At 53.6% G+C, this 26,638-nt stretch overlaps 1 protein-coding gene across 1 annotated transcript; it reads right to left on the reverse strand.

The window, feature by feature from the left end:
• Nucleotides 1-379: 379 nt before the first annotated feature.
• On the reverse strand, nucleotides 380-25,694 carry LOC118476295 (uncharacterized). Its single transcript, XM_035965224.1, has 3 exons — nucleotides 25,275-25,694; nucleotides 24,850-25,079; nucleotides 380-1,726 (listed from the first exon to the last, which is right to left on the reverse strand). The coding sequence occupies exons 1-3, from the start codon at nucleotides 25,343-25,345 to the stop codon at nucleotides 1,620-1,622; spliced, it is 408 nt and encodes a 135-aa protein (XP_035821117.1). The 5' UTR covers nucleotides 25,346-25,694; the 3' UTR covers nucleotides 380-1,619.
• Nucleotides 25,695-26,638: the final 944 nt, after the last annotated feature.

Raw genomic sequence — 26,638 nt, forward strand, 5'->3', positions numbered from 1 at the left:
ACATGAGAAATAATATGAATAATCATATGACCCCTTAATATATCTTTTTATATCATCATAAATGAACATGAACAATATTGAATTACATTTGTACCTTCGGTTTGACAGAAGGCAAAAGTCCAAGCGTGACGCACGAGTGAATACAAGTCAGCGTGAATAGTACAGGGGTACTGTTCATCTATTTATAGGCACAGGGCGTAGCCTGTGTAAAATTACATTCATGCCCTTCATGTTTACTATTGACTTAAGGACAATCTATCGAGGACTAGATAGCCTTTTCCTCTTTAAGTCGGTTCCTTTTTCTGCTACTGAGCCGAAGCTTCCTTGCGCGTGTCACACCCGGTTTTGGAAGGCAAATCGAATGCGAACCATGTACGTGCCAAGACCAGAAACTCACATACACAATGATTACATAATTGGACATCGTCACACAATGATCGAAATAAATAGCGGAAAGGTACTTGATTACATCAAGATGTCCAAGACATCCACAGAGTCTAATACATAACCATTGTTCAACATAATTATCAAGCTGCGGAAATACGAAGATGCTAAGCCTACATAGGCAACTGACTGGGGGTTTGCCACTAAGAAAGAACTAGAACTGGTCATATTCCTGAAACTCCTCGAAGTCATCCATGTTGCGAGCATCACCTCCTGAGCATTGGGTACACTAGGGTGGGGGTGGTGTGTAAAGCAAGGGTGAGTACACATCAATGTACTCAGCAAATGTCCCGTTTGGCTAAAGTGGACTAGCTATATATGGAGCTGAGGTTAAGCAGTTGCATTTAGTTGGTCAAGTATTTATTACTATTAGTAGTGCCAAGTTTTAGTAATAAACCTCGTTATTACCCAGAAGTACCTCCTCAAAAGAGGAAATACCAGAGATCAGATTTTATAACATCATTGTTAATCATCAACATAAAAGTATCCAAAGTTCTTCTAATCAAAGAGGATCCCAAGGCTGCTCTTAACCGTGAGCTCGGCTGATATACCAGTTTTTAACACTCTACAGAGGTTGTACACTTTACCCACAAGTCGTGATCCCTTTCCAGCCTGGGTTGTACAGACCCGATCTTCACTACCCAGGTGAATGGCCAGGGATACACTACATAGCCTTTACAAAGACTCCCCTGGTGCATAGCTGCTCATTAGGTTTCGCCAGTCGTACAAACGTAGTACACCTCCCCAAGGTGGGTGACTAACAAAACCAAATCGAAAGAACCTCTGCACCCCAACCTTAGCAGAGCGAGCACTGCGCCCCGACCCCCATTGACGGCCCTCCGGGAAAGCCAACTACACCCCGAGGTTCATCTAATTAATCAGCTAAGGGCGTCCCATTCCACCCTCATGGTTGTACTGTTATCCCAGGTGGTCACTCCACGAACAGGTCCTTACGGAGAGGTACTCAGGAAAAAGTATCGAGCCCCCTAAGGTATCACAAGATCATCCACATAATCAGGATAACAGTATCGTATCATAAATGTTCACATCATGTTCATTGATTAAGTTAAGGCAATAGCAACATGCTAACCATGATAACCCAAAAAGGTAAACAAGGATAAGTGAATACAAACTAGTCAATCCTTAGGTTTCATAAAGTAATGCGGGACAGTGAATCATAAAGTATGTAGGACATAATGGGTCAGAGGACACTTGCCTTCACCAGATGATTGCTCAGGGAGGTCTCCAACAACACACTCAGGAACCTCGGTCTGCTCGTTGTCTAAATAAAGCGAGCATGCATTCAATACATTTGGAAAGTACAAATGAACATCACACCAAACATGTACAAACATTGGAACACATCTTAAAAATACACAATACTACATAAGGGGTAATGAATTCAGAGTATAACATAAACTATTGCATACATTAACTTTATTTGAAAATAGATTATTATTTCCTTAGGTGTTATTTACAAGTACATAATCATAGATCAATTTATTTTATGGTGACCTAAAATTTAGAACAGAGATGAACTTATGTAATACATACTATCAATCTCACAAGCTTAAACAAGTTTAAATCTCTAAGGTTCTCCTTTTATTTATTTTATTAAATAAATGAAACATACATCTACATTAGTTCATATTCAATCCTAAAAATTAGAGTGTGCAGTCAGTAAGTGAAACCATTTTATTTAAACAGAGAATAATTCTATGAACATTTTGCAATTTGAATCACTAAATTTGGAGTTCATATGCAAAAGTTATGAAATAAACAAGTTTGGGAATTCAAAATATGAAATTAGGGCTAATTATGTGAATATTTAAAAGTCCAGGGCTAAATCTGCAATATTACAAGGGTCTGCGCGCAAAAACCAGGGACGACGGGTTGATTTCCAGTAAACCAAGGGTCTCTTTAAGAAAACTACCGCGCGAAGGGGTATCCTGTGAATCTAACCGTCAGATCTAAAACCAACGGCTAAGATTAGATCTGCGGCCGAGGGCGCGCGCGCGAGCGGGCGAGCGCTGATAGGCGGGCCAGGGAGTGTCAGCGACAGAGGGGGAGAGTGTGCTGACCAAGCGGGCCCAGCGCTAGGGGGTTTGGGCGCTGACAGGCGGGCCAAGGGCGCAGGGCATGCGTGCGCGAAGCAGTACCCGCGGTCCGGGCCATGCGATTAGGATCGGACAGAGGGGATCAGACCGTGGGAAAAAAGACGGCTGCGGGCGGCGCTGCTCCTTTCCGCGGCGGTGAGGTCGCCGGAGTTGAGGCAGGCGTGAGCTAGGGTGGTCCGAGGTCGCCGGAGTTGGGCAGAGAGGGAGAGGGCGCCACGACAAACTCAATGGCGGGGAAGGGACCATGAATCCACGGACAGAGAGGGGAGAACAGCGGTGAGAAAGCCTCAGGCGGGCCGGAGTAACTCCGGTGAGCCATTCCGGCCATGGGGAGGGGACTTAAGGCGCGCTAAGGCCTGGGCTAGCTTCAACAGAGGCATGGGTGACACAGGGACCTACTCCGATGAACTAGACCGGGCTAAATCGGCCGGCCACCGCGCAATAGGGGAAATTGGGCACGGGGCGAGTGTCTCACCTCGAGGCGGAGCTCAATGAGGCTTGGGGCGGTCTCCGGTGAGCTGGATGGTCGGGAACGCGGGCGCGGGTCTCTGGCGGTGGCTGGCGGCGTGAGCAGAGCGCGAGAGAGGGTGAAGCTGAGCGAAATGAAGCGAGGGGTGTGCGCGGGGCATTGGCGGGGCTCTAAGAAGGGAGCTGGGCGCATGGACGGGCGTCGTGGCCGAGAAATCTGGCGACGTGCGCGAGTGCGCACGCGTCGGTCCACGGCGAGCGCGAAGGGGGCAGAACTGACAGGGCAGGCCCACGACGCAGAGAGAGAAGAAAAGGGGTGCGCGGGGCAACGACTCGACGACTGACGATCTGGGCCCACGAGACAAAGAGAGAGAGAGGGAGCGAGCGGGCGAAGGAAACTGGCGCCGACAGGTCAGCCCCACTGGACAACGAGCGAGAGAGGGAGGGCGCACGCGAGGGAGAACTGCCGCTGACAGGCGGGGTCCGCCTGTCAGACGGCACGGGCGCACGGCCTGGCTGGGCTTAGTGGGCCGACTGGGCTGCTTTCCCTTTTTCTTTTTTTCTGGATTTTCTAATTCCTTTTCTATTTCTTTTCTATAGGGTTTTCAAATCCAAATTCAAACTAGGTTTCAAATTCAAATAACTTCAAACTTGTGCAACACTTCAAAGAATATTTTAAGCTAAGCATGATGCAACATGTCATGACTCATAAGGTTTTGACAAAAATAAATAATTAACCTCCACTAGTTTAAGCTATTTCTAATAAAAAGGAAAAAGAGAAAAAGAATCTAGAGAGAGAGAAAGCCTAGAGTGAGAAAAAGAAGAGTAACACATGATTTTGGGTGGTAATTAGAAAGAAATTTTATACCCCAAAATCAGGGTGTTACAGCACGTAGCTTCGGAGCTAGTTTGACCTTTGTCTGACCATGCTTTTCATATTGTGAACAGCTTCATTCCGAGTCCGAAGGTTCCTGTACATATATTACACTTGGGAAACATTGTTAATCATGTTTTTGAGGACCTTCGGAAGACAAAGGCCCCCAACAGTAGCCCCTCGCAATATTAATTTGTTATAACAACGAATTTAGACTGTGATGTGAACGAAGGCCTTAAGCCGAAGGTCCAAAAAACACCTTCCCTTTGCTAGAATAGCAACAGTCAATGACAAACGGGGTCCACCAAGTTGCAAAGCAGTGGGCATATAAATATGAACCATAGCGGCAACATTTGATACGCCATTTCTGCCATTTGCGTTATTTTCTCAAACTTTTAGCTCTTGCTCATTAGCTCTTGCCTGATTTTCGAGTGTTTAGAGCTTCGGTTTAAAGACATGTTTGGTCCAAATTTGAAAAGAAGAAGATGAGTGGAGAGAAGAAAATGGTTGAAGAGAAGAAAATGACCAGGGAGACGAAGCTGTATGAAGAGAAAAAAGTTGCATATCCTTTCATTGCTGAATTTATTGAGTCCATGGCAAAAACAAATACAGAGAAATTACTAAGGAGATCATGGAGGGTTTATCCGAAGATTCTGATGACAGTGATTGTTATGATGTGGAAAGTGGGGATGAAGACTCTGAGGATCGGTCGTGGCGCCCAAGCCATACTATCTTCGAAAAATCGACTATCAAGTAGAGTCATATTGATGCCATGAGGGGGAGATATTTTCGTGACATGTCTATTGTCAGAGTTGGAGGAGACAGTACTGCCCCTGCTCTGGAAGAAAACAAAGTTGTTATATACCAAAGCTTCTTAAAGGCAGGTCTTCGGTTCCCGCTGAGCAAGTTTGTGGTTGAAGTGCTGAAGATATACCAGATCTTCCTCCATCAGATTACCCCCGAAGCTATAATTAGGATGGGGATTTTTGTCTGGGCTGTAAGGAGTCAGGGGCTAGAGCCAAGCGCGAAGTACTTCTCCAGTATGCATGAGCTTTTATATGAGACGAAGGCTACTGGCAAAGAACAGTACCACAACAACTTCGGTTGTTATGGATTTATTGCTCGCCCCAATGCAAGCCACCCAGTGCCAACATTCCGGAAAAGATGGCCCAGGGCCTGGATGGAGGAGTGGTTTTACGTTAAAAATGATTTAAAGGCAAGGAAAGACATCAAAGAAATCATTCAGCGCCCCATCTGGTCTCGATTCGGCCTCCGAAGGTCGAAGGTGGAAATTGATGGCAATGTCCAAGCATGTCAGAGGGCCTTTAGTACTGTGTGTGCCTTCACTGGCACAAGGGATTTGATTCAAGAGCATATAGCCTTCAGGGTATGGCCACTTGTGGAGAGCTGGGATATGCCGAAGGAGACCACCGCCGATTCTAGTGAGGGTGGTCTAATCCGATTGAAGTATACCTTCAGATTTAGGGAAAAGTTTGATGAGCCAGACGATGACTGGATGAAGTGTATCAAAGCTACCAGCGATGAGTTACTTGGGGCATACTCCCAGGCCGAAGATAATGCTTTGTCCGCAGCTTTCGGGGGTCGGGGCAAGAAAAGATTGAACATGGTATTTGATGCTATTGGCTTCATATACCCTGTTACCATTACCTGCTACGAGGGCAAGAGAAAAAGAGAAAGACTATCGCTTCAGCCATTGCAGCTGAGCCGAAGGGCAAAAAGATGAAGGTTCTGAACCAACTGTGGGCGCCAATGTTGGGGACTTGTTCTCAAATTCTATGAGTTAAGAACAAGGCAACACAAAATGTTAATGGTTAAAGTCCTTCGTCCTTCGAAGCATTATTTCACATAGAATATAATGATCTTCAAACGAAGGTCATGAAGGACGTACCTTCATCATCGCAGTATATATTAATGAAAGAAGAAGCATATGAAACATGAGAAATAACATGAATAATCATATGACCCCTTAATATATCTTTTTATATCATCATAAATGAACATGAACAATATTAAATTACATTTGTACCTTTGGTTTGACAGAAGGCAAAAGTCCAAGCGTGACGCACGAGTGAATACAAGTCAGCGTGAACAGTACGGGGGTACTGTTCATCTATTTATAGGCACAGGGCGTAGCCTATGTAAAATTACATTCATGCCCTTCATGTTTACTATTGACTTAAGGATAATCTATCGAGGACTAGATAGCCTTTTCCTCTTTAAGTCGGTTTCTTTTTCTGCTACTGCGCTGAAGCTTCCTTGCGCGTAGCTTCGGAGGTGGTTCGACCTTCGTTCGACCATGCTTTTCACTTGGGAAACATTGTTAATCATGTTTTTGGGGACCATCGGAAGATGAAGGCCCCCAACATCCCTCATTAAAGTATCTAGCCTAATAATATCCAGCTCATCTTAAAAGATTCTATCCTACACTCATAGATCTATCTTATCTTAAAAGATACTCTATTACCTTAGTAGATTCATCTTATCTTAAAAGATACTCTATTACCTTAGTAGACTCATAGATCTATCTTATCTTAAAAGATGTCATCCTAATAGATCTAACTTACCTCAAAAGATTCTACATTATCCTTATGGATTCATCTTGCCCTAATTAGCATATTTGTCCCACTCTAGAATAACAACCATGAGCTAATCCAAAATTTATTTTGATCTTATCTAGTCTAAAATAGTTATATCAATTTATTTTAGATCTGATCCAATCTAATAGGTTAATCTAACCTAACGAAGTCTAACCTTAAGTTGAGCTAACCTAAGGACAGTCACTTAACCAGTTAATAGTGGTAAAATAAATGAGACTCTACTCCTATAGAACATTTTTATCTTAGTTCATTCTGCACTAAATAAAGCACGACAAACCAACCCGACCATATGCAACTACCTTAACCATCAGATAGTTGCATAACCCCTCTGTTTTAATCTGACAGAGATTCTGACCTACCTACACCATATGATCCAACAGATTCTAACATATCCTAATAGCATTTATCCTACCTTAGTAGATCTATCTAATTTAAACTAGCCTAATCCAGTCATATACAAATGCGAAGCTCTAATCTCTGAGCTTTGCGGACTTAACAGAAAATAGTGTAGCAAATAAAAATATATACATATATATAGGAAATCTATAAAATGTCAGATCTTAATCTTAGTTATTGACTAGTTCTAAATTGGAAGTTCCACTTAGATAAAAAGGATACTAGAATTTCATAAAGATAAAGTCAACTTGATATACTTAACTAAATGATATTGTTAAATAGGATTATAGAATCTAATGTAAGTTGCTTAAGCAAGTTCGATAATGCTGGTGGCATAAATTAGACCCTAGTCCTATAAACATGATTAACCTAAACCGGTTCCCTATACTAGCTGAGCCATATACAAGTACTTGACCTATGCGTTGGGTTGCAAAATCTGTATAGACCGGCATAAAATTATAAGCACCCAAGATTTGCAACTACCATAACTTATCCTACCCACATCTACCTACTTGTCCCTAAATAAATTAACCAGATCTTAACTAGTTTAATCTAATCATACCAACCTAATCTAGACCCTATCTAATCTAATATGATCTAATCTAGTGTGAGTTACTTAATGCTGGTACAAAGGAGAAGGCCATACTCCTAATTCACTAAAGCTTAAATTGGTGACTTAGATCAACTCGGCCATACACAACAACTTGACCTATAGAACAGGTTACATAGCTTATCCGACCAATCCAGAAGCAAATCACCAAACTAAATTCTGACTAATCTCATTTAACTTATAGCTACCTGAAAGAGAAATAGGGTTTAACCTTTTCCTATAAATAATTTTGGTGGTTGAATGTCCAACACAAATAATTGGACTAACTAGTTTGCTCTAGATTATATATTCTACAGGTGCTAAAGGTTCAACACAAACCAATAAAAAGATCAAGTTACGGTTCAAAAAGAAAGGAGCAAAAAAACCCAAAGAACACCCTGGTCTGGCGCACTGGACTGTCCGGTGTGCCAGGGTCGTACGAGTCTGAACTTGCCACCTTCGGGTTTCAGAAAAGCCGCTCCGCTATAATTCACCGGACTGTCCGGTGCACCAGCGGAGCAATGGCTCCAGCGCAACGGTCGACTGCAACGGACACCTGCAAAAGTGCTACAGTGTGCGGACAGTTCGCGCAGAGTCAGAGCAACCGCCAGAAGGCGCACCGGACAGAGAACAATACCTGTCCGGTGTGGCACCGGACTGTCCGGTGCCACATGAAGACAAAGCTCCAATGATCAAAACCTTCAGAATCCTAACAGTTGGGTGACGTGGCTGGCGCACCGAACACTGTCCGGTGGTGCACCAGACTGTCTGGTGCGCCCATCGACAGCAGCCTGCCCCAACGGTTGAATTGGTGGTTGGGGGCTATAAATACCCCCAACCATCTCCAGTCCAACCATCCAAGCATTCACAACTGTGCATTCAATACAAGAGCAATACACTACACTCCAAGACACAAATCAAAGCCTCCGATCAAATCAAAGTCCACAATTCAACTCTAGTATTTTAGGACTTGTGAGAAGATCGTCTTGTGTTTCTTCGTTGCTCTTGTTGCTTGTTTGGCTTTCTTCTTTCTCTCATTCTTACTCTCAAAGCCTTGTAAGCGAAGCAAGAGACACCAATTGTGTGGTGATCCTTGCGGGGTCTAAGTGACCTGGGAAATCAAGGAAGAAAGCTCACTCGGTCTAAGTGACCGTTTAAGAGAGGGAAAGGGTTGAAAGAGACCCGGTCTTTGTGACCACCTCAACGGGGACTAGGTTCTTTGGAACCGAACCTCGGTAAATCAAATCACCGTGTCATCCACTTTATTTTCTTGGTTGATTTGTTTTCCCCTCTCTCCCGGACCTAACTTTTATTCTAACACTAACCCCAGCTTGAAGTGTGCTTAAAGTTTGTAAATTTCAGTTTCCGCCTATCCACCCCCTCTAGGCGACTTTCACTACCTACTAAACCTTTTGTCCCTAACTCGGAAGGAGACACAAAAGCTCAAGAAGGAAGAGATCAATCTCATCAAGGAAGGATAAACACCAACACAAGTCTTAAAAGACCAAGCTAGATCCCAGATGAGTCAAGATCCACCATCCATGATGGAATATTTACTTGCCCTAATCCTTATTACCCCAACTTTCTCTACTTCTGCCTAATAGCTAAGCATAATAGATCCATGTGTTCCTAATCATCTCCTTGTTTAATGACTTTAATTTTTTTTGAAAACATTTGTGCTTAAAAACACTTGAAAAAAACTCGAAGCGAAGCTACAACCAAACATTTGGTTTTCTATATCTTTTTTCTTACAAATCTCGAGGATGAGATTTCTTTTAAGGGTGGTAGGACTTGTAAAGCCCAAATTTTTGTATCAGGAAAATAATAATAATAATAATAATAATGATATAAATAAATATAATTGTAGTGACTTGGGATTATGGAACCTTTGGAGATCATTTGATTTTGTTTTATTTGTGCATATTCAGTTAATGGAATTATATTGGTTAAGCAACAAATAAATAAATATAGAAAAATGCATATCATGCTGGAAATCTTGTATGTTTCCGTTGTTGTCGGCGTTTCGAACCCGGGGGGTCCCTGGACCGACGAGTAAATTGTCGCCGCGTGCCCCAGCCCAGAAGGGTCGGCGCGAGACGGAGCGCGAAGGGGGGAGAGAAGCCGGAGGGAGACATGCATAAAAGGGGAAACCCGCGGCCTTCGTGTTTGTCCCGCGCCCAGGTCGGGTGCGCTTGCAGTAGGGGGTTACAAGCGTCCACGCGGGAGGGAGCGAGAGGCTTACGCGAGCGCCGTCCCGTCCTTCCCCGCGCGGCCAACCCTTTGTAAGAGGGCCCTGGACCTTCCTTTTATAGGCGTAAGGAGGGGGTCCAGGTGTACAACTGGGAGATGTAGCAGTGTGCTAACGTGTCTAGCGGAGAAGAGCTAGTGCCCTAAGTACATGCCGTCGTGGCAGCCGGAGAGGTTTTGGCACCCTATTCGTGTGATGTCGTGGCCGCCGGAGGAGCGCAGGGGCCTGGCGGAAGGACAGCTGTCGGGGCTGTCGAGTCCTTGCTGACGTCTCCTTGCTTCTGTAAGGGGGCTGAGAGCCGCCGTCGTCATGGAGCATGCGGGGCGCCATCATTACTTGTTTACCGGGGCGAGCCAGATGGGACGCCGGTCTTGTTCCCCGTAGCCAGAGCTAGCTAGGGGTAGGGTAATGATGGCCCCTCCTGTGACGTGGTCGGTCCGAGCCCTGGGTTAGGCGAGGCGGAGGCTCCTCCGAGGTCGAGGTCGAGTCTGTCTTCTGAGGCCGAGGTCGAGTCCGAGCCCCTGGGTCGGGCGAGGCGGAGACCGTCGGCTGAGGCCAGGGCTGAGTCCGAGCCCTGGGGTCGGGCGAGGCGGAGTTCGTCGTCTTCCGGGGCTGAGCTCGAGTCCGAGCCCTGGGGTCAGGCGAGGCGGAGTTCGTCGTCTTCCGGGGCTGAGCCCGAGTCCGAGCCCTGAGGTCGGGCGAGGCGGAGTTCGTCGTCTTCCGGGGCTGAGCCCGAGTTCGAGCCCTAGGGTTGGGCGAGGCGGAGTTTCCTATGGCGCTCGAGGCCGGACTTGGCTGCTGTCAGCCTCACTCTGCCGAGTGGCGCAGCAGTCAGAGCGGCGCAGGCGGCGCTGTCCTTTTGTCAGGCCGGTCAGTGGAGCGGCAAAGTGACTGCGATCACTTCGGCTCTGTTGACTGAAGGGCGCGCGTCAGGATAAAGGTGTCAGGCCACCTTTGCATTAAATGCTCCTGCGATACGGTCGGTCGGCGTGGCGATCGGGCCAAGGTTGCTTCTTGGCGAAGACTGGGCCTCGGGCGAGCCGAAGGTGTGTCCGTTGCTTGAGGGGGCCCTCGAGCGAGACGTGAATCCTCCGGGGTCGGCTGCCCTTGCCCGAGGCTAGGCTCGGGTGAGGCGAGGTCGTGTTCCTTGAGTGGACCGAGCCCTGACTTAATTGTACCCATCAGGCCTTTGCAGCTTTGTGCTGATGGGGGTTACCAGTTGAGATTAGGAGCCTTGAGGGTACCCCTAATTATGGTCCCCGACAGTAGCCCCCGAGCCTCGAAGGGAGTGTTAATACTCGCTTGGAGGCTTTTGTCGCACTTTTTTGCAAGGGGACCGGCCTTTCTCGGTTGCATTTTGTCTCGGTGGGAACGCGCGAGCGCACCCGCCGGGTGTAGCCCCCGAGGCCTCGGAGGAGTGGTTTGACTCCATCGAGGTCTTAATGCGTTTCGCGATGCTTCGGCCGGTCTGGTTGTTCCCTCATGCGAGCTGGCCGTAGCCTGGGTGCACGGTCGGGTCCCACGTTCTCGGGCTGGTATGTTGACGCTGTCAACGGTTTGGCCGGAGCCGGGTTTGCGAGAGCAGCCCCCGAGCCTCCGCACAGAGCGAGAAGACGGTCAAGGACAGACTCGACTTTTTTACATATGCCCCTGCGTCGCCTTTCCGCAAGGAGGAGGGGGGAAAAGCGCCATGTTGCCCTTGGAGGGCGCCGAACATGGTGTCTCTAGTGAGCTGCTGACGGGTAATCCGAGTGGACGCCCATGCCCCATTTGTTAGGGGTCGGCTAGAGGCCCGGAGGCGCGCTCCAAAAGTACCTGCGGGTGATCTGCCGGACCTGGTCCCCTTTTGACGGGGTCCGAGGGCTCGATGCCTCCCTCTGATGGGATTCCGTTACAAGATCGTTCCCGCTGGTCTCGGAAATGTCCTAGGGTACCTCGGGAGCGTAGCCCGAGCCTTGGTTATGTATCGAACGTACCCAGGGTCATCCCTCGCTCTGCGTCTGAGGCGGCTGTGAACCCTTCGAGGGCCAGCCTGCGAACCCCTGATCAGTAGTGGGCGCAGAGCCCGAATGGCCTGAGGCGGCCGTTGAACCCTTCCGAGGGGCCGGCCTTCGAACCTCTGACCAGTAGTGGGCGCGGAGCCCGAGCGCTCTGAGGCGGCTGTTGAACCCTTCCGAGGGGCCAGCCTTCGAACCTTTGATCAGTAGGTGGGCTCGGGGCCCGTTTCCTTCGCGGAGAAGGATCCCTTTTGGGGTATCCCCTTTCCCGGTCCCAGTTGTAAGAGAGAGAAAGAGGAAGAGGAAAAGGATACGAAATCGAATGATGTGGCACACCTTTTTTGTCGCGGTCATTATGGCAGAGGTGAAGCGTCGCCTGCTTCGCCCGCCAAAGGTGCCGCCTGTCCCGTCGCAGAGTTAATACGACGGGACGAGTGGTTCGCGGGGCAGCCATTGCGCGTGCGAGCCATTCGAGGAACGGGTGTTTCGCTTTGAGTTTTGAATCCCGCGACGGGTTCGGGCGACATGTTGAACGGGTCTTGCCTGGGTCTTTATATATTCGGGAGAGGGGCCGGTGATGGTTCTTTGCTCTGCTACTTGCCTCCTTCTTAGGTTTTCACAACCCGAGGGAATAGCCAGAGAAAAGGAAACCGCCCACCCAGTCCTTTCCGCCGCCACCTCCTCTGCTTGGTGATGGCCGACCGGGTGACCATTGTTCCGCCGCGCGACCCATGGCCTTTCTCCACCGTCACGGCGGATGACCTGGAGGCCCTCGTCGCTGAGGGTTTACTTCGCCCTCTCTCCGATGAGAGGCAGCCGGAGTGGATGCCCCCCCCCGAGCGGAGCCACCCCGTCTCTGCCGCCGGGGTATGTCGTGAGCTTCGTCTCCTTTCACGAACGAGGGTTCGGAGTGCCGGCAAGCCGTTTTATGCGGGCGATTCTGCATGTCTACGGGGTGGAGCTGCACAACCTCAGCCCTAACTCCATCTCGCAAGCCGCCATCTTCGCAGCGGTTTGCGAAGGGTACTTGGGGATTGACCCCCACTGGGACCTATGGACTCATTTCTTCTCCGCGGAGCTTTTTGCTTCGCCGACGGGGGAGAGAAGGGTCCGCGCGGCAGTGCGGGCCGGTGGCTGCATCCTCCAGCTGAGGCAGGCGCGGGCGCCGCAGTATATTCCCGCCATCCTTGCGTCCTCGAACAAAGGGTGGCAGCACCAGTGGTTTTATCTCCGAAATGACGACAGGAGGCTCCCGTCGTTTTCTCAACGAGTGGTGATCGTCGCCGCCGATGCCTGGCGCTACGGGACCCCGCATGACAGACAGAAGAATCTCCAGCCCCTTCTGAAGGCCCTGGAGGTGTTGCGGAAAGGAGGGCTCACCGCTGCGGGAGTGATTGCCGCCATTCATCGCCGGAGGGTGCTTCCCTTGACGGAGCGGCGGTTGCCGCTTTGGGAGATGACGCCGGAGGCCGACTTGGAGGGTTCGTGGATGTCCTTGGATCCTCTTTCCGTCGGCGACCTCCACGGGCGGGTAGCCGTCGCGTTGGAAAAACCAGATGCCGGTGCCCTTTCCCAGCCCTTGATGCGTCCCGACCGCGGGTGTGTGTCCCTGGTGAGTGTCCGCTCCTTCTTTCTCCTTACGTCGGATTGCCCTTGGTTCTCACAGCCGAGACTTTCTGTCTGTCCCCAGGAGGTAGGGTGGCACAAGCCTTCCCGGCCTCCGGTCCCGGAGGACGCGATGGACCGAGCTGCGCAGAGGGTTGCCGCGGAGAAGAGGAAGGAGAAAAAGGACGCGAAGAAGGCTCGGGCCCGCGAGCGGATGCGGGCTCGGGACGCCTTGGAAAGGCTCCGGCGTCGGCAGGAGAGGGATGGGCTCCCGAGGGAGCCATTGCCGGAAACGCCTGACGACGACGACGACGACGATGAAGACGATGACGAGGACGACGATATGGCTGCTCGCCTTGGCCTTAGCCCGAATCTGAGGCTGGGACAGGAGTCGTCAAGCCAGCTCCCGAGCGGGCTAGCGCCGCCGGTTTCCGGGGCCGGGACGTCGGGGTCCCGGTCCGAAGAGCGGGGGCAGACCGAGGGGGTACTTGACCCCTCGGCTGGGGAAGTTGAGGTGACCCCGGGGAGTCAGGCCAAGTTGCCTGTTCCCCAAGAACCGTCGCCCGTGCCGGCTGCGTAGGAGGGCGATCCTCAGGTCGTCGTGGCTACGCCTGGGCAGTCCGTCTCTCGGGCGTCTAGGGCGCCCAAGGCGAGGATGGTACCAAGGCTAGCAGCGAGGCAGACCTCGGCGGTACCTTCGGGGGTCGAGGTTCGAGAGACCTCCCCACAGGCACGGTTGATCATGGCCCGGAGTGGGTAAGTACCTTAGGATGTCTTCGTCCTGGCTCCCCCTTTGTATGTCCCGACCCTGACTTCCCTTTTTTCCTTTAGCAAGCGGAGTCACGGTCCGACCGATCTGGCTCCCCGGAAGGTCCTCAAGACGGCGTCGGCTTCCGCAGCTGGTGTCGCGCCGGGCCTCGCCGGCCAGCTGACCTCCTCGCAAGACGCCCCACAGCGGGGGGCTCAGGCGGCACCAGTTGCCGTGGAGCGAGCTCCCGAGGCTGGCTCTTCTGTCGAGGCGGCCATCGCGCTGGGGGATGCTGCTGGCACGGCCGTGGCCTCGGGCCCACCAGACGTGCTGTCGGCGCTGGCGCCGGCCACTGCCGAGGCCGTTGCCGTCCTGGCCGTGGAGCGACCCATCGCCGCCGACGCTGAGATGGCCGAGGCGTCGCTACTTGGTGCCTTGGAGGAGGGGGGCACGGGACCGCGACCCGTCCCATCGAGCGGCAGCCTTGTAGCCGCGCGGCGCAGCTCCGAGGGGCGGCGCCAGTTGCTTCGGTTCCAGACCCGTGAGGCCTCGGATCCCTTCTTCGTTCTTGACGATGAGCGGGAGGAGCAGTCTTGGGACGAGCTCCGTGAGTGTGCCGAGGCAACGGTGGGGTCGCTCCGGTCATCCTTGGAGGTCTTTTGCAGGGACGTTCCCAAGATCCTCCAGGTAATGATTTCAGGCATACCTTTCTCGTGATCAAGGCGTTCTTTGTGACGCCTCGCTTCCTTTCCTCAGGATCTGACGGATCTGAGCGCCGCCAAGTCGTCGTTCATCCGCCATGAGGTCGATGTCTAGGGTTCGCTGTGGTCCCTGAGGACCATGCTTGCCAGGGCTACCGCGCACCTCTCCCAGCAGAGCGCCGAGGTGGCGGACCTTCGGTTGCTCTGTGCCGACCTGGGAGCAGAGGCAACAGCGGCACATGCAGAGGTGCAGCGGCGGCAGTTGGAGCTTGACCAGGTCACCGGCGAGTGGGACCAATCTCGGGGCCGGGCCGTCGAGGCTGAAAGCCAGGCCGGAGCCCTTGCAGCAGACCTAGCCGTGGCCCAAGCCGCATCCTCGGAGCAGCGTGCCCGAGCCGGAGGTACGTCTTGGCTGTTTTACGTTTTTGCTTCAGCTCAGTTCCTCAACTTGCGTTTGAGGTCTTGCGCTTTGGCTGTTCGCAGAGCTCGAGTCTGCCCTTGATAAGTCCACCAAGGCGCTTGCTCAGGAGGCCGAGCAGAGGGAGGCCGACCACGCGGCCATGTCTGATGCCATCTCGGCTTTCTGCCGGGTCGTCGGCTTCGACGATGTCCCCTCGGGAAGCTCCCCTCAAAGTCGCCTGCAGGCCTTGGGTGACCACGCGCGTGGCAGGCTCCGCGAGGTGCTACATCACGGCGTCAGGCGGGCCTTCGCCGTGCTTGCTTCCCACTATGTCGTGGATCTGGAGCGGGTCAGCGAGGGGTATTGCCTCCCCGACGAAGATGAAGCCGCCCTGGCCGAAGTCCAGAGGCTCGACGCGGCCGTCGCGGGCCCGAGCGCGGTGCTAGCAACCACCTTCGAGGCAGAGATCCTCCCGCTTGCGCCGTCGTCCGAGGCCGGGGCGGACCTTGCCGAGGGTGGGAACGAAGCCGAGGGCGCGGCTCCTTCTCCGGGCGACGCCTGACTCTGCCGGAGCAGTCTTCTTTGAATGCACATGTGTCTTTTGTGGTCACTGAGGCCCGAACACTTTATTATCGTAGTATAAGTTTGTGTTCCTTTTCCTCCCGTTTTGCGTATCTGTCCCCGTTCGTCGGTAGCAGGGTGGCTTGCCCAAGTAAGAGTCATTTTTCGTGGTAGGTGACGAGTGAGGTATCCGTATCCCAGAGGCGTAGGAGTCCCTCGGCTCGGTCGGCCTTGCCACTTACATGCGCCCTCATTTGCTTCTTGGGGTCCTTCTACTGATATAGCCGGGGAACGCAGAAGCCTTTTTGATGGAAGACTTTTTTCGAGGAAAATTTTGACGCAAGGGGGTTCCCCTCCTTCTAGCCCCCGAGGGAGGGTCGGGCTTTGCCGAGGCAAGGCTGACCCTTCCTTGATGACTAGACTTTGTACGTGAGCGAGTTATATGAACGACTTGAAAACATCTTAAGGGTAGAAGCGACGTAGCTGTTTGATGTTCCAAGCGTTGCTGTAGACCTCGCCTTGACTGTTGACCAGTTTGTACGTCCCGGGCTTCAGAACTTTGGCGATGACGAACGGCCCTTCCCAGGGAGGCGTGAGCTTGTGCCGCCCTCAGGCGTCTTGCCGCAGTCGAAGCACCAAGTCGCCCACCTGGAGGTCTCGGGACCGAACCCCTCGGGCGTGGTAGCGTCGCAGGGACTGCTGGTACCGCGCCGAGTGTAGTAAGGCCATGTCCCAAGCCTCTTCCAGCTGGTCCAGTGAGTCTTCTCGATTAGCTCGATTGCTTTGGTCGGCGTAGGCCCTCGTCCTCGGGGAACCGTATTCTAAGTCTGTGGGCAAGATGGCCTCGGCCCCATAGACTAGAAAGAACAGTGTGAAGCCCGTGGCTCGGCTCGGCGTTGTCCTCAGACTCTAGACCACAGAGGGGAGCTCCTTCATCCATCGCTTACCGAACATGTTGAGGTCGTTGTAGATCCGCGGCTTGAGTCCTTGCAGGATCATGCCGTTGGCACGCTCTACTTGCCCATTCGTCATGGGGTGAGCCACGGCGGCCCAGTCCACCTGGATGTGGTGATCCTCGTAGAAGTCTAGGAACTTTCTGCCGGTGAACTGGGTGCCGTTGTCAGTGATGATGGAGTTTGGGACCCCAAAACGATGGATGATGTTGGTGAAGAACGCCACCGCCTGTTCGGACCTGATGCTGTTTAGAGGTCGGACCTCGATCCACTTGGAGAATTTGTCGATGGCGACCAGCAGGTGCGTGTAGCCCCCGGGCGCCTTCTGCAAGGGACCGACGAGGTCTAGACCCCACACAGCAAACGGCCAGGTGATGGGTATCGTCTGCAAAGCCTGAGCGGGCAGGTGTGTCTGCTTCGCATAGAACTGACAACCTTCGCATGTGCGGACAATTCTAGTGGTGTCGGCCACCGCCGTCGGCCAATAGAAACCTTGTCGGAAAGCGTTTCCAACAAGGGCTCGAGGCGCTGCGTGATGACCGCAAGCCCCCGAGTGTATTTCTTGAAAAGCTCCTGGCCTTCAGTGATGGATATGCACCGTTGGAGGATGCCTGAGGGGCTGCGGTGGTAGAGCTCCTTCCCGTCCCCCAGCAAGACAAACGACTTGGCGCGCCGCGCCAACCGCCGAGCTTCGGCTCGGTCGAGGGGTAGCTCTCCTCGGTGGAGATATTGCAGGTACGGGGTCTGCCAGTTTCGATTAGGCGTGACTCCGCTCCGCTCCTCCTCGACGCGCAGTGCCTCACCCTCGGGGGCCGAGGGTGCCTCGGGCCGAGCCGAGGGTGTCTCGGGCCGGGCCGAGGGTGCCTCGGGCTGGGCTAAGGGTGCCTCGGGCTCGGACGCGTCGTCGGTCTTGACAGAGGGTTGATGCAGGTCTCGGGAGAAGACGTCCGGGGGAACCGTTGTTCGCCCCGAAGCTATCTTAGCTAGCTCATCCGCAGTCTTGTTGTAGCGTCGGGCAATGTGGTTGAGCTCGAGCCCGTAGAACTTGTCTTCCAGGCGCCGAACCTCATCGCAGTAGGCTTCCATCTTCAGGTCGCGGCAGTGGGAGTTCTTCATGACTTGGTCGATGACGAGCTGCGAGTCACCGCGAGCGTCGAGGCGTTGGACCCCCAGCTCGATGGTGATGCGCAACCCGTTGACCAGAGCCTCGTACTCGGCCACATTGTTGGACACCAGGAAGTGGAGGCGTAGCACGTAGCGTAGGTGCTTCCCGAGGGGCGAGATGAAGAGCAGGCCCGCGCCTGCCCCTGTCTTCATCAGCGACCCGTCGAAAAACATGGTCCAGAGTTCCGGTTGGATCGGAACTGTTGGGAGTTGGGTATCGACCCATTCAGCCACAAAGTCCGCCAAGACTTGGGACTTGATGGCCTTCCGAGGGGCGAACGAGATTGTCTCGCCCATGATTTCCACCGCCCACTTTGCAATCCTACCCGAGGCCTCTCGGCACTGGATGATCTCCCCCAGGGGGAAGGATGACACCACAGTCACCGGATGAGACTCAAAGTAGTGTCGCAACTTCCGCCGCGTCAGGATCACCGCGTACAGCAGCTTCTGAATTTGTGGGTAGCAGATCTTGGTCTCGGACAGTACCTCACTGATGAAGTAGACTGGCCTCTGGACAGGCAATGCATGCCCCTCTTCTCGTCTCTCAACCACGATCGCGGCACTAACCACCTGAGTGGTAGCGGCGATGTAGATCAAGAGGGCTTCTCCGGCAGCGGGTGGCACCAAGATGGGCGCGTTCGTGAGGAGCGCTTTCAGGTTCCCGAGGGCTTCCTCGGCCTCAGGGGTCCAAGTGAAGCACTCGGCCTTCCTTAAGAGGCGGTACAGAGGCAGGCCTCTTTTGCCGAGGCGCAAGATGAAACGGCTCAGAGCCGCAAGGCATCCCGTGACCCTCTGTACGCCTTTTAAGTCCTTGATGGGCCCCATGTTGGTGATGGCCGCGATTTTCTCCGGGTTGGCCTCGATGCCCCGCTCGGAGACGATGAACCCCAAGAGCATGCCTCGGGGGACCCCGAAGACACACTTCTCAGGATTGAGTTTTACGCCTTTCGCCTTGAGACACCGGAATGTCGTTTCAAGGTCAGAAAGGAGGTCGGAGGCTTTCCTCGTCTTGACTACGATGTCATCGATGTAGGCCTCGACCGTTCGACCAATGTGTTCGCCGAACACATGGTTCATGCACCGTTGGTACGTTGCACCCGCATTCCTCAAACCAAACGACATGGTAACATAGCAGTACATGCCGAAGGGTGTGATGAAAGAAGTCGCGAGCTGGTCGGACTCTTTCATCTTGATCTGGTGATACCCTGAGTAGGCATCAAGGAAAGACAAGGTTTCGCACCCAGCAGTGGAATCCACGATTTGATCGATGCGAGGCAGAGGGTAGGGAACTTTCGGACATGCTTTGTTTAGACCAGTGTAGTCTACACACATCCGCCATTTCCCTCCTTTCTATCTCACAAGCACAGGGTTGGCAAGCCATTCGGGATGGAATACCTCTTTGATGAACCTTGCCGCCATTAGCTTGTGGATCTCCTCGCCTATGGCTCTGCGCTTTTCCTCGTCGAATCGGCGCAGAGGCTGCTTCACGGGTCGGGCCCCAGCTCGGATATCCAGCGAGTGCTCGGCGACATCCCTTGGTATGCCGGGCATATCCGAGGGACTCCACGCGAAAACGTCGGCGTTCGCGCGGAGGAAGTCGACGAGCAGTGCTTCCTATTTGGGATCAAGCTCAGAACCGATCCGGATCTGCTTGGAGGCGTCGTTGCTGGGGTCGAGAGGGACGGATTTAACCGTCTCCGCAGGCTCGAAGTTGCCAGCGTGGCGCTTCACGTCTGGCGCCTCTTTGGAGAGGCTCTCCAGGTCGGCGATGAGGGCCTCGGATTCGGCGAGGGCCTTGGCGTACTCCACGCGCTCCACGTCGCATTCGTACGCGTGTCGGTACGTGGGGCCGACGGTGATGACTCCGTTGAGGCCCGACATCTTGAGCTTGAGGTAGGTGTAGTTGGGGACGGCCATGAACTTGGCGTAGCATGGTCTCCCCAGCACGACGTGGTAGGTTCCTTGAAACCCGACCACCTCGAACGTGAGGGTCTCCCTTCGGAAGTTGGAGGGCGTCCCAAAGCAGACGGGTAGATCGAGTTGTCCGAGGGGCTGGACGCGTTTCCCGGGGATGATCCCGTGAAAAGGCGCAGCGCCTGCCCGGACCGAGGATAGATCAATCCGCAGGAGCCCGAGGGTCTCGGCGTAGATGATGTTGAGGCTGCTGCCTCCGTCCATGAGGACCTTGGTGAGCCTGACGTTGCCGATGACAGGGTCGACAACGAGCGGGTATTTCCCCGGGCTCGGCACGCGGTCGGGGTGGTCGTCCTGGTCGAAGGTGATGGGCTTGTCGGACCAGTCTAGGTAGACTGGCGCCGCCACCTTTACCGAGCAGACCTCCCGACGCTCTTGCTTGCGGTGCCGAGCCGAGGCGTTCGCCACTTGCCCACCGTAGATCATGAAGCAGTCGTGGACCTCGGGGAACTCTCCTGCCTTGTGATCCTCCTTCTTATCGTTGTCGCGGGCCCTGCCACCCTCCGCAGGTGGCCCGGCCTTGTGAAAGTGGCGCCGAAGCATGGCACACTCCTCAAGGGTGTGCTTAACGAGCCCCTGATGATAGGGGCACGGCTCCTTGAGCATCTTGTCGAAGAGATTGACGCCCCCGGGAGGTTTCCGAGGGTTCTTGTACTCAGCAGCGGCGACAAGGTCCGCGTCGGCGGCGTCGCGTTTCGCTTGCGACTTCTTCTTGCCTTTCTTCTTGGTGCCGCGCTGAGTGGACGCCTCGGGGACATCCTCCGGCTGGCGGCCCTGGGGCTGCTTGTCCTTCCGGAAGATGGCCTCAACCGCCTCCTGGTCGGAGGCGAACTTGGTGGCGATGTCCATCAGCTCGCTCGCCCTAGTGGGGGTCTTGCGACCCAGCTTGCTCACCAGGTCGCGGCAGGTGGTGCCGGCGAGGAACGCGCCGATGACATCCGAGTCGGTGACGTTGGGCAGCTCGGTGCGCTGCTTCGAGAATCGCCGGATGTAGTCCCGGAGAGACTCTCCCGGCTGTTGGCGGCAGCTTTGGAGATCCCAGGAGTTCCCAGGGCGCACGTACGTGCCCTGGAAGTTGCCGGCGAAGGCTTGGACTAGGTCGTTCCAGTTGGAGATCTGCCCCGGAGGCAGGTGCTCCAGCTAGGCTCGAGCGGTATCGGAGAGGAACAGGGGGAGGTTGCGGATGATGAGGTTGTCATCGTCCGTTCCACCTAGGTGGCAGGCCAGCCGGTAATCCGTGAGCCACAGTTTCGCCTTGTCTCCCCCGAGTACTTTGTGATAGTAGTCGGGGTTCGAAACCGGGTCAGGAACGGCGCCCATCGTATGGCCCGGCTGAAAGCCTGCGGACCGGGTGGTTCGAGCGAGGGACTCCGATCCTCCCCGCTGTCGTAGCGTCCCCCACGCCTAGGGTGGTAGCCTCGGCGCACCCTCTCATCGAGGTGGGTTCGACGGTTGCGGTGAGGGTGTTCGTTGCCGAGGAGACCCGGGGCCGCAGGCGCAGTGTTGCGCGTGCGCCCGGTATGGACCGAGGCTTCCCGCATGAATCGGGAAGTCGCGGCGCGATGCTCCGAGGGGTAGCCCTGCCTTCGGGAGGCAGAGCTTTCGGCCCGTCGGACCGCGGCATCCTCCAGGAGATTCTTGAGCTCTCCCTGGATACGCCGCCCCTCGGTGGTTGATGGCTCCGGCATCGCGCAGAGAAGTATTGCCGCTGCAGCCAGGTTCTGGCCGACCCCACTGGAAGTCGGTGGCGGCCTTGCCCTGACGTCATCGGTGATGCGGTGCTGGATGCCCTGGGGTAGATGACGCGCTTCTCCGGCCGGAGGTTGGCCCACCCATTCCTGCCCGATGTCCCGGCGGAATGGCTCAAGTGTTCCTGCTCCCTCGTCGAGCCTAGCCTGCATCTCGCGGATTTGCTCGAGCTGTGGGTCATGACCCCCCACCGGGACGGGGACCACAGCTAGCTCCCGAAGGATGTCAACGCGAGGCGCAGGCCTAGGGGGATCACCGTTCTCCGGTATACTAAGATGGTTGCCTTCGCCGGGACCCCCTAGATCGACGTGGAAACATTCACGAGTTGGGCCGCAGTCCTCGTCGCCGAGGCTGCGACTACCGTCGGAACAGTCGAAAAGGCAGTAGTCGCATGCGGTCATGAAGTTCCGCATGGCACTGGGGTTGCCAAGTCCGGAGAAATCCCAACTAAAGTCGGGCTCGTCATCTTCCTCGGAGCCCGAGGGCCCGTAGGTCGAGACGATTGTCAGCCGGTCCTAGGGTGACCGCATACGATACCCCAGAGGGTTTGGACTCGCCTCTACGAGAGCGTCCACCGAAGCGAAGTCGCTTGGTGGGTCGAGGCTTAATCCGAAAGGCACGAGATGGGAGTCGGTCGGTACCTCTTGGTCGACGGGCGGTGACGAAGTCACGTCAGGGGTAGACTGCACCGTCATCTCAGGTACAAGGGTGACGCCCAGCAAGTCCCTCGCGAGCATGCTGGTGTCGTCCGTCCGCTTGGAGTTGGCGTGTCGCGGGGAAACGGCGCTCGTCTTCGTCTCAGACGCGAGGTCGATGTCCGACGTGTTCCCCGTTGGGGCGTCGGCGCCGTTGACTCGCTCGACAGCCGATGAGGTGCCGCTTCCTGCTTGACCTTGGTTGCCCCGCCTCCTCCTCCGTCGACGGGGGATGCGACGGGACAAGCCCGAATGTTGTTCTTCCGCCATGTGGAGAAGACATCATCGATTCCGCCGCCGGCGGGTGGGTTGTCGGCCGCCATTGTCGTCGTCGCGCGGCGGGGGAAGGAGTATCATGTCGTAGCTGCCGTCGAGGGACAAGAACTCAAGACTCCCGAAACGGAGCACCGTCCCGGGCTGGAAAGGTTGCTAGAGACTGCCCATCTGGAGCTTGACGGGAAGCTGTTCGTCAACACGCAGCAGGCCCCTACCTGGCGCGCCAACTGTCGGCGTTTCGAACCCAGGGGGTCCCTGGACCGACGAGTAAATTGTCGCCGTGTGCCCCAGCCTAGATGGGTCGGCGTGAGACGGAGCGCGAAGGGGGGAGAGAAGCCGGAGGGAGACAGGCGTAAAAGGGGAAACCCGCGGCCTTTGTGTTTGTCCCGCGCCCAGGTCGGGTGCGCTTGCAGTAGGGGGTTACAAGCGTCCACGCGGGAGGGAGCGAGAGGCTTACGCGAGCGCCGTCCCATCCTTCCCCGCGCGGCCAACCCTCTGTAAGAGGGCCCTGGACCTTCCTTTTATAGGCGTAAGGAGGGGGTCCAGGTGTACAACTGGGAGATGTAGAAGTGTGCTAACGTGTCTAGCGGAGAAGAGCTAGTGCCCTAAGTACATGCCGTCGTGGCAGCTGGAGAGGTTTTGGCACCCTGTTCGTGTGATGTCGTGGCCGCCAGAGGAGCGCTGGGGCCTGGCGGAAGAACAGCTGTCGGGGCTGTCGAGTCCTTGCTGACGTCTCCTTGCTTCCGTAAGGGGGCTGAGAGCCGCCGTCGTCATGGAGCATGCGGGGCGCCATCATTACTTGTTTACCGGGGCGAGCCAGATGGGACGCCGGTCTTGTTCCCCGTAGCCAGAGCTAGCTAGGGGTAGGGTAATGATGGCCCCTCCTGTGACGTGGTCGGTCCGAGCCCTGGGTTAGGCGAGGCGGAGGCTCCTCCGAGGTCGAGGTCGAGTCTATCTTCCGAGGCCGAGGTCGAGTCCGAGCCCCTGGGTCGGGTGAGGCGGAGACCGTCGGCTGAGGCCAGGGCTGAGTCCGAGCCCTGGGGTTGGGCGAGGCGGAGTTCATCGTCTTCCGGGGCTGAGCCCGAGTCCGAGCCCTGGGGTCGGGCGAGGCGGAGTTCGTCGTCTTCCGGGGCTGAGCCCGAGTCCGTGCCCTGGGTCGGGCGAGGCGGAGTTCGTCGTCTTCCGGGGCTGAGCCCGAGTCCGAGCCCTGGGGTTGGGCGAGGCGGAGTTTCCTATGGCGCTCGAGGCCGGACTTGGCTGCTGTCAGCCTCACTCTGCCGAGTGGCGCAGCAGTTGGAGCGGCGCAGGCGGCGCTATCCTTTTGTCAGGCCGGTCAGTGGAGCGGCGAAGTGACTGTGGTCACTTCGGCTCTATTGACTGAAGGGCGCGCGTTAGGATAAAGGTGTCAGGCCACCTTTGCATTAAATGCTCCTGCGATACGGTCGGTCGGCGTGGCGATCGGGCCAAGGTTGCTTCTTGGCGAAGACTGGGCCTCGGGCGAGCCGAAGGTGTGTCCGTTGCTTGAGGGGGCCCTCGGGCGAGACGTGAATCTTCCGGGGTCGGCTGCCCTTGCCCGAGGCTAGGCTCGGGCGAGGCGAGGTCGTGTTCCTTGAGTGGACCGAGCCCTGACTTAATTGTACCCATCAGGCCTTTGCAGCTTTGTGCTGATGGGGGTTACCAGCTGAGATTAGGAGCCTTGAGGGTACCCCTAATTATGGTCCCCGACAGTTGTACTCAAATTTTCGAGACAAGTTGAAAAGTAGAATTTGTAACACCTAAAATACCTATTTTGGAATTTGAAAGAGGTTCTCCAAAAGATGTGAATTAAAATGTCTTTGATAAAGATCTTCATATTCATAAAAATACTTTCTTGGAACACATAAGTGATAATATTAAAATTTTCATATATATACATATGTTTGAATGGAATTCTAATAAAATAATAATAATAAAATAAAATAAATATATCTATATATATATGTACATAGATTATGTTTGTTTGGAATACAATCATTCCTATTATTGAATTATATATTTTTATGCCTCTATGCTTAAAGAGATAAAATAGATAAGTAAAATATAATGGTTGCATTCATTCTAGGGTTTTGCTTGTGTGCATTCAACCGGGAAATTTGAACCCCAAATCAAATTGAGTTTGGAACAAATTTGGAATTTATGATTAGATTTGGAATAGGAATTCGAATAGGAAAAGAAAAAGAAAATGAAACCCTGCCCGGGCCAACATCCTCATATTCAGCCCATCATCACTTACCCCTCGTGCGGCCCAAGAAACACCGCCAACGCGCCGACATGTGGGTCCCATTTTCCATACGCTCGCGCCGCACCACCGCCATGCGAGGCCCATTGGCCGGCCACCCAGTCTCCGCGCGCAAGCTCGTGCTTGTGGATCGTTTCTCTGCTTGGTGGGGCCCACTCACCATCTCTTTCCCCTTCATGCTGGCCGCGGAATCGCTAGTAAATCGAGCGGAATCCGGAAACGACCTGGGGGAAATCGGCCGGGGATTAGTGCTATTTTCGCGGGGTTGTTGGGATTCGGCTTCGCCTTGTGGCTATATACCCGGGCCTCTCCCCATCGAACAACCAGAAGAACACTTACGCCGGGATCCATGGTGGCAAACAGAGATAAGAGAGAGAGTAGGCCGAGGGGGAAGGGGTAGTGAAGGTGCTCGGTGTTACCCGCTGGTGTCTCCATCGACGATCTGCTTCTGGGCAACCAATCGCTGGCCGTAGCCTACCCGGTTGTGCATGCTGATGGAGCAGAAGCTGGTCGCCAGGCGCGGGACATCGTACTCATGGCGGCGGAGAACTTTGTCTGCCGTGCGATGATCGTCGTGCTTGGCTGCCACCTCACCAACAAGTACTCTTGGGGGTCGGGTCCCTCAGGATGGCTCGTGAACGTAGCTCTGTCGCTGTGGGCGCGCCGACGTGCTCGTCGTCGAGGGCTGCGCGGGCACTGCTGTACCCACAGCCAGAGGAAGAAGACCATCTCACAATTGTGCGGATGGGATTGGATACGGAGTTAACCCAATGTGAACTGTCGATCTCGTGATCAACGAGCAGTGCAGGATGGGGAGTCCAGATCTAATCAGATTCGTTGATAGTTGATCTTTCGCCCTAGATTTCTAGACACCCTTTCGTCGTGCCGTGTTTGCAAAAGAACCCCTGACTTTATTCTGAACCAACCCACAGTCCACTCAGATAGAGAAAACCTGACATGTAAGTCCTATTTTTAACAAAATAGCCCATGCGTCCCTAGAAAATTATAACCGCGTCTAGGGACGTTAGTAATTCATGAAACAAATCAAGGAAATGATTTTTAAGTATAAAATAAACCGAAATCCTTAGAAAATTCATATCTCTTGCGTTTAAACCCCGAATTAATCCGTTCAAGTTGCGCCGGTTTTAAAATAAAATTGCCTACGCAGTAATAACAATATTTGTGTCATATCACAGACTTTCATAATGAGATCATCATTTAACCTATGTTCTAACCTTTCTAGATCAAAATTAATCTGTTGATAATTATAACCTGACTAAAATATGTTCTCTAATTAAGATATAACTTGGGTTAGGGATGAATTGAGGAGTTTATTTAGAGTATCCTTCCCACATGCTTTACATAGAATATAACCTTCATATCTGTTCACATAGATATTTCGAAAACCATCTCTCTTCAACCATAACCCAGAATTTAGCAATTCTTGAACCCACGATCTCGTTACGACGTGTAGATTATTATTATGCAGTTTGTTCTTATGTTTGGTTTAATGTTAATTTTGCCTATACCATGTTTGTTTGTATTGCTACGACTAGCGAGAAGTCACGAGTTACTTGAAGAGCAAGTTGGTACCTGGAATCTCAAGTCCCAGGCAAGTTGTGCCCTTAATCACTTCTTTTTGTCCAGTCATGTTCTTATTAATCATAATGATCTGCATAGGTTAATTTTGATGTGACCCAATAGGTTAACCTAGTTCGACTATCTTTATACCTTGTTTACCACTGAATTTTTGGGTATTGCATGCTATTGCTTTATGTGGTTT

This window comes from Zea mays, chromosome 2 (assembly GCF_902167145.1).
Source record: "Zea mays cultivar B73 chromosome 2, Zm-B73-REFERENCE-NAM-5.0, whole genome shotgun sequence".
NCBI classification, from domain to species: Eukaryota; Viridiplantae; Streptophyta; class Magnoliopsida; order Poales; family Poaceae; genus Zea; species Zea mays.